The following is a 13,100-nucleotide window of genomic DNA, read 5'->3' as shown; positions in this document are numbered from 1 at the left end:
GGAATTTAGTACAGCTTAGCATAGAGAGTGGAAGCAGGGGAAACAGCTAGCTGAGCTCTCTCCATCGCTCAAAACTGACGGCACCGCTAAAGCAAATTTTTTGCTGTTTGCTAGGAAAGTTACAGCATGTAACTGCTTGGAAACCTACAGAGTGAATACCAAATCTTTGGGTCTCTGGGTGTGGAAAGGGAAGACAATGTGAAAGTGCCTTAAAAGTGCCAAACCACTGAAGGCCACTGGTGGCTGGCTCCAGAATCTCTGGCTTACATTTTTTTCCTCAAATCATTATGGTATCATTCGTTAAATTTACTCCTTCTGATCAATTTTCTGGTGGTCCGTCTGAAAATAAATCCATAATGAATTAGATATTACGACTGAAAGAGATTTATGTTTGCAGGCATGCCTGATTTGATTGACATATCTGGGGTGCAGTCAGGTTGTCAGTAGAGGTGGGCGGGCACAGTGTGCTCCCCAGCTCCACCCTCTCTTCCAAATATGGTCACTGACTCCAGACAAACAAGATGGTGACACCCAAAACACCAGACTCAAGGCTTCAAGACTGCAGTTAACAAACAAATGGGTGATGTACCGGTGGTGAGTTGCCACCGGGCAAAACTACGAGTTACATATAGTTTGCTATGTTAAGAAATAGCTTCACGCCGCAGTGATTTTTAAACTTTGGACTGAGTGCTTCTCATCCAATTCCTGAGAAGAGAACAAAAAGCCTATTTTCCCAAATTATTCTTGCAGTAACATGCTTTTCCTCTTTTTTATTACCCATGTAAAACATTTTGTTTTTTAATCTTCAACAGAAAACCGTAAACTCATACTCAGAGCATGCAAAAGTGATTGAGAGTTTGGTTTGAAAAACAAATGTATGATTTCTGCCTGAAAAAGCAAAATGAATCCCTGAGCAGAATCCAGATAAACACAGATGACAGTCTTTGAGTATAAAATATATCCACCTTAAATCTAATAAAATGATTAGACTTCTGAGTCTATACTCCACTGAAAACATTCCTTGTAAATGTCTAAAACTCCCATCCACATTAAGCAAACAACTGCCATATTCAGAGAAGTTCGTTCTTTAAAGTCGTGCCGTAGTGCTGTCAGGAGACATTCATTCAATCCCTCCCACATGCGGCTATCATTTATTTGAGTGGATCACACTTTTGTTTTCATTATATCGTAAATCATATAAAGTGTTGCACATCTGCAGAAGGCACTTAAATGACATTAGGGATAGTGTGGAGAAAATTACACCTGTGTGGGCTCGTGCTCTGTTTGCCATCCACTGACAGCAGACAGTTATTTTTAACTTTCACCTCTCCTTCCACAACGACTGTAAAGATACCCTGAAGCAAGGCAGCTGACTCATTTGCTCCAGTGAGGCTGATCAGGGATCAGTGTCACTGTGCTGTGGATCTGAGGCAGATCGAGAAAGCCTTCGATAGACAGATACAAGTTTCAAAAAGCGAACAACTCCTTAGTTTTCCTGTTTCCTCTCCTCCTCTCCGTCTGTTCTGTTTGCTACAGTGACTTCATGGTCACCTGCTGCTCAGCTCTGTCTTATTGCTCAGCAACCACAGCTGTTCCCCTACTGACGCTGAGCAGATCTTCCTCCCCGCGCGCGTGTGTGTGTGTGTGTGTGTTTGTGTGTGTGTGTGTGTGTGTGTGTGTGTGTGTGAGAGACATAATCTGTGCTGCTTTGTCTGGCAGAAAGCTGTGAGCGCGACCGAAATAAAAAGAGTTATGAGAGAGGCCAGGAGGATATCTGCAATAAAGCAGCACTACAGTTAGGAACGCCAACTATGAGCTGAGCTGTCTCCTGTCCAGCCAGATGCACAGCACCTTTCCAAACACACACACACACACACACACACACACACACACACACACACACACATTTCTGACATACCTCCCGCCTGGTCTGTCATATATACAATCACATCCTCACCCACACTCATGCACTCTGTCACATCCGAGCTCCTAAAAATAACAGATTGCTCCTAATTGAATTACCTGTCTCATCTGATCAGTGTACTGTTCCCCCTTATGGGAGCCATCCAGTGGGAGGAAGTGGCTGATCTCAGCCACCGTGTGATCAGATGGAGGAGTCAGGAGTGCGAGGAAAGCTTCGCCCTGCTCTCCTTGCGTAGAAACACGGAGAATGGGGCCCTTTCACCTGAACGGCTTGTCTACGCTGCCAGGCATCATCTTAAACAGAGGAATGAGGCAAATAAATAAACTGCCAAAAGCTCCGAATTGCATCTTTGACGAATTTCTTTGCCGTTACGACATCATTTGAACGCCGGCCAGGGAACAATTAACTTTTTTTCTCCGCCTGTGTCCTCTGACATGGCAATGGCCAGACATTCTCTGAGGCTCTGAAAGAGCGATTTGTCACTGTCGACAGCAGCGCACTGTACCGCCGAGCCAATTAAGCTCGAGGTGCAATTCGATACAGCTTTTATATACACGGTGGATAAGAGAGAGGGCAGGGAGGGGGTTGGGGGGCATGCGCGTTTGCATTTGTGTGATGATTGAGTAGAGTGTGTGCACCCCGTTCCTGTGTGTGTTTGTAAAAAAGCAGGAGACAAAGTGGGAGGGCATTGTGTTGGTGTGCTTTGCAGCGGCAATAATGTGAGTGAAAAAAAAAGTGTCCTACTCTGAAAAAAAAAAAAAAAAAAAATCCCTGGGGTAGGGGGGGCACTGACTAGTTTAAACACTTCGACATGAGCAGCACCACAGAGGGGCCTTGTTCTGCAGGATTTAAAAACAACCCAACAGGGACTGAACACGATGCAAACTTAGATCGCCTACACGCCTACACTGGGCTGGGACTAATAATATCCTGGTATAATTAGTGATGAACACCTGTGCCTCTGTGTGTGTGTGTGTGTGTGTGTGTGTGTGCAGCAAAGTATAGACAGAGTGAGAGTGAATGAGAGGAACACACAGACAGAAGTAATCCACATTCACATTTTTCTTCTCCTTTCTGGGCCTTTGAGGGAGGAGTCGGGATAGTGGACAGACAATTAGGCAAATAGATGGATAACTCCTGGCTATAAATAGAGCCACAGTCCCCACTGTGATTAATGTGACCAATGTGGGCCCTTGTGGCTTTCAGCAGAGCAGAGGCCTCCTCCTGCTCATCCATTCAAACTTCCCTCTCCGAGGCTATCACTCTGCAAAGGACGCCACCTTGCTAGCGTACCCCTGCTAGCTTTATCTTGGCCTTATGAGCTCGAGTTACGACCCAGGGGAGAGGTCAACAGTCTGCCATTGATTGATAACGCTAAAGGCTCTGGACTTTGAATGGGCAGGCATGGTATGCGAGTCAACAACCGAGGCAGCATTCAGGCTTTATGCTTTCTTTAGTGTCCTTTCCTCAGGAGAACAGACCTACATATCCAGGCGCTGCAGATTTTTAGAGAGGCGGGCGGATGTTTGTTTGGATCCCCCTAACAGGTCAAACAGTGGCCGAAGTGTGTGTGTGAATGTTTATGTGTGTGTGTGTGTGTCTTGTCTGTCCGTGCGCTAAGGAGGACAGAGGACGGGGGGGGGGGGATTGTTTTCAGCAGCGCTCGGTGCCTCAGGCTTGTCGTTTACAGTTTGCAGTTGTCACAACAAGCAAACTATGTCAAAAAATTGCCACAGTGAGGAGAAAGCTGAATTTTCCTAGCATTGCTGACTATAGGTGAAGAGTACATGTTCACAGAAAACCACAGGAAATGGTTCATGGCTCGTGCTGTCTCACATTCTCAGTAAACATGTTGCTTAAATCCAACTGAATCACTCTTGAGTGGGTGCACATCAGTAGCCGGTGGACTCATTATTGTAACCCTGCTGGCGAGTGTGTACCTTCACGGTGCAGTGCAGTTTATTCAGTACATGTGTGCTATGCACAAAGGCCTTTTTTTGGTCAGATAAGTATGTGGAATGTTAAGTCTCCAAACACAGGTGCTTCTTATGAAACGGGAGAGATGGTTTAGATTGCCGCTACATTGGCAGACGATGTGTGCACAGAACACACCTAAGCTGGTCAAATTTGATCTCGGTTTTCAAGATTCAACAGCTTATAAGATATTATGGTTTCCGAGGGAAGGCAAATATTTTATCACTCGTCTCATCTTCGCAGAGCAAACCATTCACTTGGATATTAAACTCAGCAAATTTAGGAATTGAAAGGCTAGTGTGTGTGTGTGTGTGTGTGTAGTCCTTTGTCAGGAGCCGCCCTCACAGCTGCAAGGAAGACGGTGGTAAAAACATGATAGGAGCTGCTGAATTCATTGGGTCTTATCTGTCAGACATTAACTGATAAGAAGCCGGACTGTGATTATTGGCCTGATGGTCACATTCTGCAACTCGGAGACTCAACCAGGGCTATTTGTCCTGGGACACTGCTGATTGAGGGGCGGGAGGGAACCCAGGGAGCAGTGCGGGTGCCTCTGTCCGAGGGCTGGCGGGAATGTGACCGTCTGCCTCCACACCCACAGGCCGACCACAGGGGCGCTCGGAGAGGCTGGGAATGTCAGGCCAAGACAAACGGGACGCCCAGAGGAGGCCCTGCCCCTGGCCTTTCCAACAGCACTGCTCTCTGAGCTGCTCTGGCCTCCCAACTTCCACAACACTCACTGTTATTCTAGGCCCAGGGACCCTCCCACACAAAGGGCTAGAGAGTAGGATCAGTAGACGGGATGCCAAAGAGAGACGTGGGCATAGAAAGAGATAACAGAGATTAGTCATCTTTGAAAAAGAAAGAAGCATAAATAATTGGAAGTTTAGAAAAACAGAAAACACTGATGAAGATAAAGGAAAGAGACAGATCTCCAGACTGAGCACTGGAAGTGTGGGTTAGGAATGCAGCCCTGTCAAAAAGGGAAGACCAACCCGTCACAAACACTTTCTGACTGAGGCTTGTGGAACAAATGCAAGTCAACACCTATTAATTAACATGGTCAATGAAGGGAGGCGGTGTCAGTGAGGGGATGACCAGCATGTTGCACCCATTAGCCTCTCCCAGCGCTGTACAAATTAGATTTACGATAATGTATTTATAGTCTCCGCTTCCAGTAACAGCTAATAAGATCATAGAAGGGATCGAGAACGAGCTTGAAGAGAAATAAAAGTTAGGAACAGAGACATAAATTTGAAGTGAGAATTCCTCGTAGCGTTGACGCGGTGAGGATGGAAAGTGTATGCACAAGACGAGAGAGGTAAAAACCATAACAAATCAAACATACAAAGAGTTGATTCTGCGCTGAGGGCAAGGGGCTCGTTCAGGGTGGGGAGCTGTGCTGCGTACAGAGAAGGCCTGTGAACCGGCTCAGAGGTCAGCGCTGACCGAGGGTCAGAGGTTGGCAGGGAGCATCATTTAAGGCTGTTTGTGAGGAGATTGGACAATGGAGGTTCTTATCAGAGCGAGTTAGAAAGAGAGAGACAGGAGAGACAGGAGAGGCTGTGAGCTGAGCTGTTTTCCCAGTAGGTTCGAGTTTGGCCTCGAGGACGTCCTGGTCCTGGTCATCGAGCCTCTGAGGGGCATCGTCTTCGGATACTATCTTTACCTTTTAATAATTAGTGAAGCTGACATCCCACACGTGTGTTTACATTCTCCTCCTGCAGTCCATCAGTCAGTCCAGCGAAGTAAATCTAGCCGGCTGATTATGTTTGTCGTGCAAATGTCCCCGCTGACAAACAGGCAAAATACTCCAAACATTCCTGTCATAGAAAGGCCAACCTACAGCTCACAGGGACAATTTGGCTGCTCCGACTGTCCACTCACAGAGCTCCTGTCGAACAGTTCCTCTGTCTGTCTGAGCCCTTTTTTAGTGGTGAGCCTGCGGTTTCCTCCAGCAACGTGGAGTCTATTGACAGCGTGACTCCTGCGATGTTCACTGCATCGTTGATTTAATCTCAAGAATGAGCTGGAAAAACAGAGTAGAGCAGAGGGAGGAAGAGATGGACGGGTGGGGAACATTTAAAAGATGCAGGTGTGAGTAGAGGGTTAACATTAAAAATGCAAACCATCCAAACCCTCAACCGAGCTTTTAAGACATTCCCACAAAATGGCTTCTGTGTGTCACTGTGGCCGGCGAGCAGCAGAGCAGCGGGCCTAGAGAATGGTCCCGCTGTGTGCAGAGTGTTTGTGGACTGTGGCTGAGCTGATGGACACGACCCAGGAACGGGCCTGGAATCAATTTAGAGCGTCCAAAATGTGCCTGTGAATGTAAATAAAGCTCTTGAGCAAACAAACGCTTTTCCGAGCGAGGCACACACAAACACAGAAAAATGCACAGCCCTACAAAATGAATCAAACGCCGACAGCCCCCCCTCATGTCGATGATGAGAACCCAGTCGGCTCTGTGCGCTTGTATCCACAGAAAATAAAATCAGGGCTCTTCTTCCTGCCTTAGGGCTAATCTTAAGGGTTATATCCCTGGATTGATTTGAGAAAGCTCCATGGTGAAAGACCAACACGGGGCCAATAAGAGGGGAAACTTCATCCCCCTGTTCCTCTCCTCCCTCTTTTCCCTCTCATTTCCCATCTGCCCGTCCACTGCCACCGCTCAGGCCCAGAACTGGGGACACACGGGGCCTTGTAGCGAGGGCTCCGGCATGGAGCGAGATGGAGAGACTAGCCAAGCCTGTTTACACAGATGGTGGCAAGCTTCATTATTTTTGTGAGGGGCGTGGAGGAGGTGGTGAAGGAGGAGGATTGGCTGAATTTACAGAGGTTGTTTATAAGCTCAAGGAGGGATGGTCGCAGAGAACATCGGGTCAGAACATTTCCAGTGTGTTACGCATTATCAGCCCCTCCACCACCCACCCTGTCAACACCTCCTCGACCCCACTGATTTCACAGTTTCAACAATTTAAAGCTCCTCCAGAAATGTTATATATTCATTTTGGAAAATAGTTATGACTTTAAACTCGCCATTAATCGTCTAAAACATAAACAGGCTTCGGTTGTCTGAAGAACGATCATTGTGTCAGCCGAGGATGAAAGCAGCCGGCACTTTGTACAAATCTCTTTCTGGAATGAAGACTCTGATTTGCAGAGAGGCTGCACACCACCTCTCACTGACCAACAACATCTGTTCTTTTATTTGTATCTCTTATATTTCTCTGACAAAAAAATATAATTGTTCTGGTTGAGGGCCACACTTAAGATACATTCCATGGAAACCAAAGCTTCAGTGTTGGAGATGTTTAAAAGAGCTTTGATTGTTTACCGACGTCTCTGGTCGTAATTTCAGTGGTCAGAAAATAAGATCAAGACTCCTTAACCACGCTATAGTGTCTCTGAGACGCCGTTCAGTGAAACCTTGAGCTAAATGCTAACATGTGGATGTTCAGCAGGTATGAAGTTCACCATGGTTACGAGCACAGTTTAGCATGTTAACATGTGCTTACCACAAAGTACAGCGAAGGCGGATGTTATAAACAGAAGAAACTAACATTTTGACCTGTTAATGGTGCTGCATGGAGGTCAAAGGTTCACCAGTCAGTATGTGTCACCGTCTGGTGATCATATGTTGGTGGAAAGAGGTAGCGACTGATAGCAGGGCTAACGATGGAACGTCTTAAACATGTCACGTCAAGTAAAATCTCAACTTAACAATATTGTTATTTCTGTTGACGTGAGTCAAAGTCATGTGACTCAGCTCTAAATCTCTGATAGCCCAGTACAGTGATTCCCAAACTGCGGTGCATGTACTTCTGGTGGTGCGCAAGAGTGCTACTGCAAGGCCCAAATGCGCTCCAACTGTCCTAAATCCAAAACATTGTCACTTCGGTTTATTTCAAACAACATATATTGCATACATCACGCACATCACATTACTATGAGGTAAAAATGAGCTTTAATCATTTCAATATTTTAGAAATAAAATTTGCCTGTGCCTGAGTCACGTGCGACATTGCATAATGCTAACGTTAGCTCGACACAGTCGGATACGGACTCGTCGGTCGTTGATTTCAGGAAATAGTCGGACTGGACCTGAGAGGTCAGACCAACCTTTCAGTGCTGAAGAGGATTCGGAGTGGATAGTTGAGCGGACGGGTGGCATGTAAATGTACTCTTTGATTTTGAAACAAGTCTTAAGTTGTTGTTATTTAGCCTTTCTGATGCGATTGTCTGTGTAAATCAGTGAACTGTATTTTATAGAGAACCTGTTGGTATCTGTAGTGGGAAGCAGTGTCAGGAGTTCAGTTTTGTCCTCCATTTTGCCCCCGATCACCTCTCCTCCTGTGTCCCCTGTCTTTGTTTGTGGCCACGCCCCTCACCGGTCCCAGCAGATGCAGCCACTCACCCCTGATCACCACCTGCAGGTGTACTGCATCTCCCTGATCACCTCCCCAGACTATATGTAACCTGCCCCTGCACAACTCTGGTTGTCGGTGCATTTTGTTTAGCCACCCGTCCGTCTTCCGTCTGCTCCCCGTCAGCTCTCCGTCAGTCCTGTACCTGTTCCCGTTCCTCCGGCCTCTGTGTCTCCTGCGGATATCCCCGTCAAAATCATCAGTCGGTGGAGTTGCCCTCCCGGCTTGGAAGATTGTTGACGCCGTCCCTTCCGCTGGTCTGCCGGCTGCCCTGTTACCCGTGTCCCCCTGGAGCTGTCGGTTGAGTTGCCCTCCCGACTGGAGGTAAAGTGGACACGCTCGGTGCCACCTTTTGGTTTGTAGTTTTTTGTTTGTTTTTTGGACAATAAAGACTGTATTTTTGGAACTTGAAAACCTTGAGTCTGTGAGCTTGCATTTGGGTCCTGGAAAAACACCCCACCACATAACAAGCAGTAATGGGGATATTTGCTTTGGTACATAGTGTTACAGGATCTGGGAACCTTTATCCTTTTAGATTCATCAGCATTTTATATGAACAACGACCTCATCAGTCTCATCTACTTCCTCTCATTCTCTAAGTGTGGCGGATGATTTCATCCTCACAGAGGTGGGCCTCAAACAGTCATACTTTGGTTCAGTCCGCATGTTATCATCCGTCTCTGCTCGCTGTTGAAAACCACGGAAGACTCGGACCATGTGGGCGCCCAGATTCCTCCTCCACCGGGACACCTGCACTCGTCCTCTCACGTGTGCATCGTCTGAGCCCGTCTCTGTCTGTCTCACCCTAACCTGTGGCACGCAGACCACATGTGACCCTGCATGCACATTCACGAGCACAGTAGCTCCGATAATCAGCTCTATGAAACTATATGGAGCTTAAACAAGGATGAAACAGCATATGTGGTGGATGCATCCTGCTAATGTCAACAGTGTCTGGATTATGGCTGCTTTGATGAGGACATGTGGCAAACACTACTGTGGAGCATTGGCGCCGTGTGACTCACCTATCAGGTGCAGAAGGTCAGAGGTCACAGCTGCAGTTAATTAACATACCAGGTTCTCCTATTGGCAGCACGTACAGCCATTAATGCGACCCACATCCAGAGTAAAGAATGTTTAGGTTTCCCAGTGTATCAACCGTTAGACTTATCAAAGGTGTTTTTGTCTCTTTCTGTTCTTTCCGCACATTCTTTCATCACCTTCTTCTTTCTTTTACTCGCTCCTTTGTTCTAGCCACAAAATTTGTAACAGACCTGAAAGGTGAGCCCGGCCCAGCCTCTCATCATAAGCCGCATGCCTCACATTACAGGAATATTTCCACTTTGTATTTTGCTAACCCCTGGCGCTGATAAAAATACTCCAGTGCTCCCAAAAGAACAGCTTTCCTTCTTGGTGCTTACAGTGACCGAACGTCTGAGCGCAGGAACATAACAAGAGGTCTATTCACGCGGCTCCTGCTGAGCACGGTGAGGTGCAGCAAGGACCCGTCCAGCTCAGCGAGAAAAAACAGGAGGCAGAGCTGTGGGCTACTGAGCCGAGGCAGAGCCCACCGACTGTTCGCATGTTTCCAAACGGCATTAAAACCCGTTTTAACAAGTCATTCAGCCCAGTGGTTAGTGTCTGAAAAAGCCATCGTTATAACTGCTTGGGAGCTTTTGTTATAGAACAGACATTCGTGACCACAAAGTGAACTGACTGGATCCAAAAACATTACCTTGAAACAAGTGGAGTGATTTACTGTCATTTTACTGAGTTGCCATTTATTTAGCGAAACGTCAAGCTGGAAACAAATGATTCACCTCACTGGCAGGTTTTTACTTCAGATTTCTGTTTTTTTCAATTTGAAAACTTTATACTGTAAATTACTACAGACTCTTCTCTTGTGTTTGTGAAGCTGTGTTCTCAAAACATTGCAGTAAAAATGGGACAGTGGGATAAAAAAAAAAATTAAAAAAAACAACTGGAGTGACGATGAGGGAATGAAGAAAGGCTTTGAGAGAAACCTTGTGATGAGGATTTTGTGGAGATGGTGGCTCATTCTTTTTTCCCTACAGAGGCCGTGTAGTCAGAGAGCAGGTGTGCATGAAAGCACAGCAGCACAGGTGAGCCCTCATCACGTGCGTCATGAGGAATCCCAGATTAATGGATTAACAGAAAACTACAGACACATTAAACACACCTTACTGTGTATTCACATAGATGCAACAGGTGATTTATGTAAATATACAAGCTGTAGTTTTGATTGTGACTTTTTATGCACGAAATAAGAATAATAATATAAGAATAGAATTAAGAATAATTTTTGAAATGAAACGTCGTAATTATGAGCAATAAAATGCAAACAAAATTTCAATTCAATACAGTACTGGAGTATTCCTGTATCATACACCAAACACTGGAAATTCACTGCCCAAATAAACATTTGAATCTTTAACTTATTTGCATATATAAAATAAAAATTAACTTTTGACAAATTTTGTATTCTCAGTAAACAAATAATATAATTTTCTGACTAATCACCAGAGGTGAGGGTAAGAGAGAGATCTGTGTCTCCCAGTCCAGTGCCTGGCTGTTTGTCTGGCTTTGGAGGTGTGTGTGTGTGTGTGTGTGTGTGTGTGTGTGTGTAGGGGGGGGGTCCTTGTCCTGGAATAGCTCCCCTGGCCTGGAATGCTCTGGGGAATGTGTAGCATGGGGTTTGATTGGTTGGGAGGGGAAGTGTGTGTGTGTTGTGTGTGAGTGGTATTAGTTATCAGAAGGTTATGGAATCTGTGTAGAGAATGAGCAGGAGAGATCAATCATTACGCCCGTTTGGGAACATGCTCTGTGTGGTCAGCAGGTTGACAGCCAGGCTGCCTTGGCGTCTCAGTCCTGTCAGCACCTTGTTGTTGTGCCTTCTGTCACCTTTCCCTACCTCTTCTGTTTGTGTGTGTGTGTGTGTGTGTGTGTGTGTGTGTGTGTGTGTGTGTGTGTACACGCCAAACCATCGATCCGCTCCGGGCTTTGTGTAACCAGATCTGCCTCGTCCATCTCGAAGCAGCAGAGCACAGACAGGCCGCCCATTAGGCCTCATGCTCTGCAGGTTGACCTTTGAACTCCAGTCCCCTATTTGACCAAAATGGGCTGAGGGACCATGCTGGGTCAGCGTTTTACTGGGTCATCACAGGCTATCATCAGCTATCTGTGTCTGCCAATGATCAGGGACTTCTCAAGGTCTGCAAACAGGACTGGCTCGTGTACAAACAGGCGCAAACAGGCATATATGTGCCTGCAGACACAAACACAGGACACACACACACACACACACACACTAATAGCACAAACAACCAACCCCGTAATTCACAGAGCAGATAAGAGAAATTGGGTAGGTACAGAGATTGAGGTGGAGCGTTCAGCAGCTTGTAAGTCACAGAGACATTAGACAGTATAATGACCGTATTGAAGCAGAACTGTACAGTCAGACTAACTGGCATGTAAGAGAGGCCATCAGACTCTCACGGCCCAGCCTGCTGGAAGTGATGGCCCTGCAGGATTCCTGTGTGAACCCCGGGTTCCTGCTCCCGCTCCCTGGCCGGCAAACCCAAATCTCTGCCACAACATCTCCGACAGGAGGACTACTCCCACTGTCGTGTTTGCTCAGCTGCGCTGGCTTTGTGTCGGCGTATCGAACCCACTTGTTCCTGCTCCCTGCCTGTTTTCTCCCTCTTCTTCTATTTGGTTTCTTTTCTTTCAACAGTTTGTATCTTTTTTTTGTTCTTTGTTTGTCTTCCAGAGAAGCACATCTGATGTTTTTTCATGGGATTGATGGTGAGGAGGTCAGGAGGGTGAGGTGACGCAGCTACCTGCGGAAGTCTCACGTCTCCGGCTGCATAGTGTCACTGTGGTGTCAACATGTACAGTAGTCATGTAAACACCTCGCTACTGTGCCCACTGCCTGTGTTTGGACTGCGATGGCTCTGAGTCACTGCAGAGGAGGCCAAATCTGTTCGAGTACTTACCAGTTTTAAAGGAGCAGCAGTTTTAGAGGCTTAAACAACTTAATCGTTTGTGCCCGACATTTTTTTACAGCCCAACTCATAAATCCAGTCATCAATGTGGATTCAGCACCTCATTTGAAACCACACAAGTTGCACTTAAAGTTCATCTGAACATCCAGTTTGAACGTGTGTGTCTAACCTGCAAAGATGCGTAACCGTTTGCGTCTCGGCGGAGGCCCCAGCCCCGACATCCCGGTGCACTCGTCTTCATCGTCACAGTCGCCGCTCTCGAACCCCTCCTCCCCCTCATCGCTCCACCCGTCCACCGCTCCTACACCTCCACGCACTCGGGCTCTCCAGCGCTTCTCAGACAGCGTCACAATCCGCAGCAGCTGTGGAACAAACAGGAAGCGGTTAAAGGTAATGACGTTGAAATGCACCGCTCTCAGCCTCTTGGTGAGTCACTCTGCGGTCGGAATGTGTATTAATGGTTTAACAAAGCTGTGAAAATAAATATGGGGTGTCTTGATCTGAGCGTGTACTGTATGATTATAAAAGTATGAGGGGAATTCCAGACGAAAAACTCGGTGAGATCTAAAAGTGCCGGTATTTACCAAACTCTTATTTTAATCACCAGGCAGGAAAACAGTTTCGTTATCGGTGCCAGTTTTGTTATTTCTGTCCAAACGTGATTCATTCAAAGGGCTGTGGCTTTCACTCCATGTAATTTACTGGTAGAAAAAGAAGCTGTGGGGTAAGCAGACTGGTGCGATTGTGTTG

The 13,100-nt window shown here is 46.6% G+C and overlaps 1 protein-coding gene across 1 annotated transcript in view; it reads right to left on the bottom strand.

Annotated features, from left to right (window-relative positions):
- gpc3 (glypican 3) overlaps nt 1–13,100 on the bottom strand; it is a 107,373-nt gene that overhangs the window by 2,571 nt on the left and 91,702 nt on the right. The window contains exon 7 of the mRNA XM_069170678.1: nt 12,520–12,712. Coding sequence (XP_069026779.1) covers nt 12,520–12,712 — 193 coding nt within the window. The remainder of the gene's footprint in view (nt 1–12,519; nt 12,713–13,100) is intronic.

This window comes from Embiotoca jacksoni, unplaced genomic scaffold (genome assembly GCF_022577435.1).
Source record: "Embiotoca jacksoni isolate LCO1_2020_lvr unplaced genomic scaffold, fEmbJac1.0.p SCAF_5, whole genome shotgun sequence".
NCBI lineage: Eukaryota > Metazoa > Chordata > Actinopteri > Embiotocidae > Embiotoca > Embiotoca jacksoni.
Note: the sequence above shows the minus strand (reverse complement) of the source record. Positions and strands in the feature narration are given on the sequence as shown.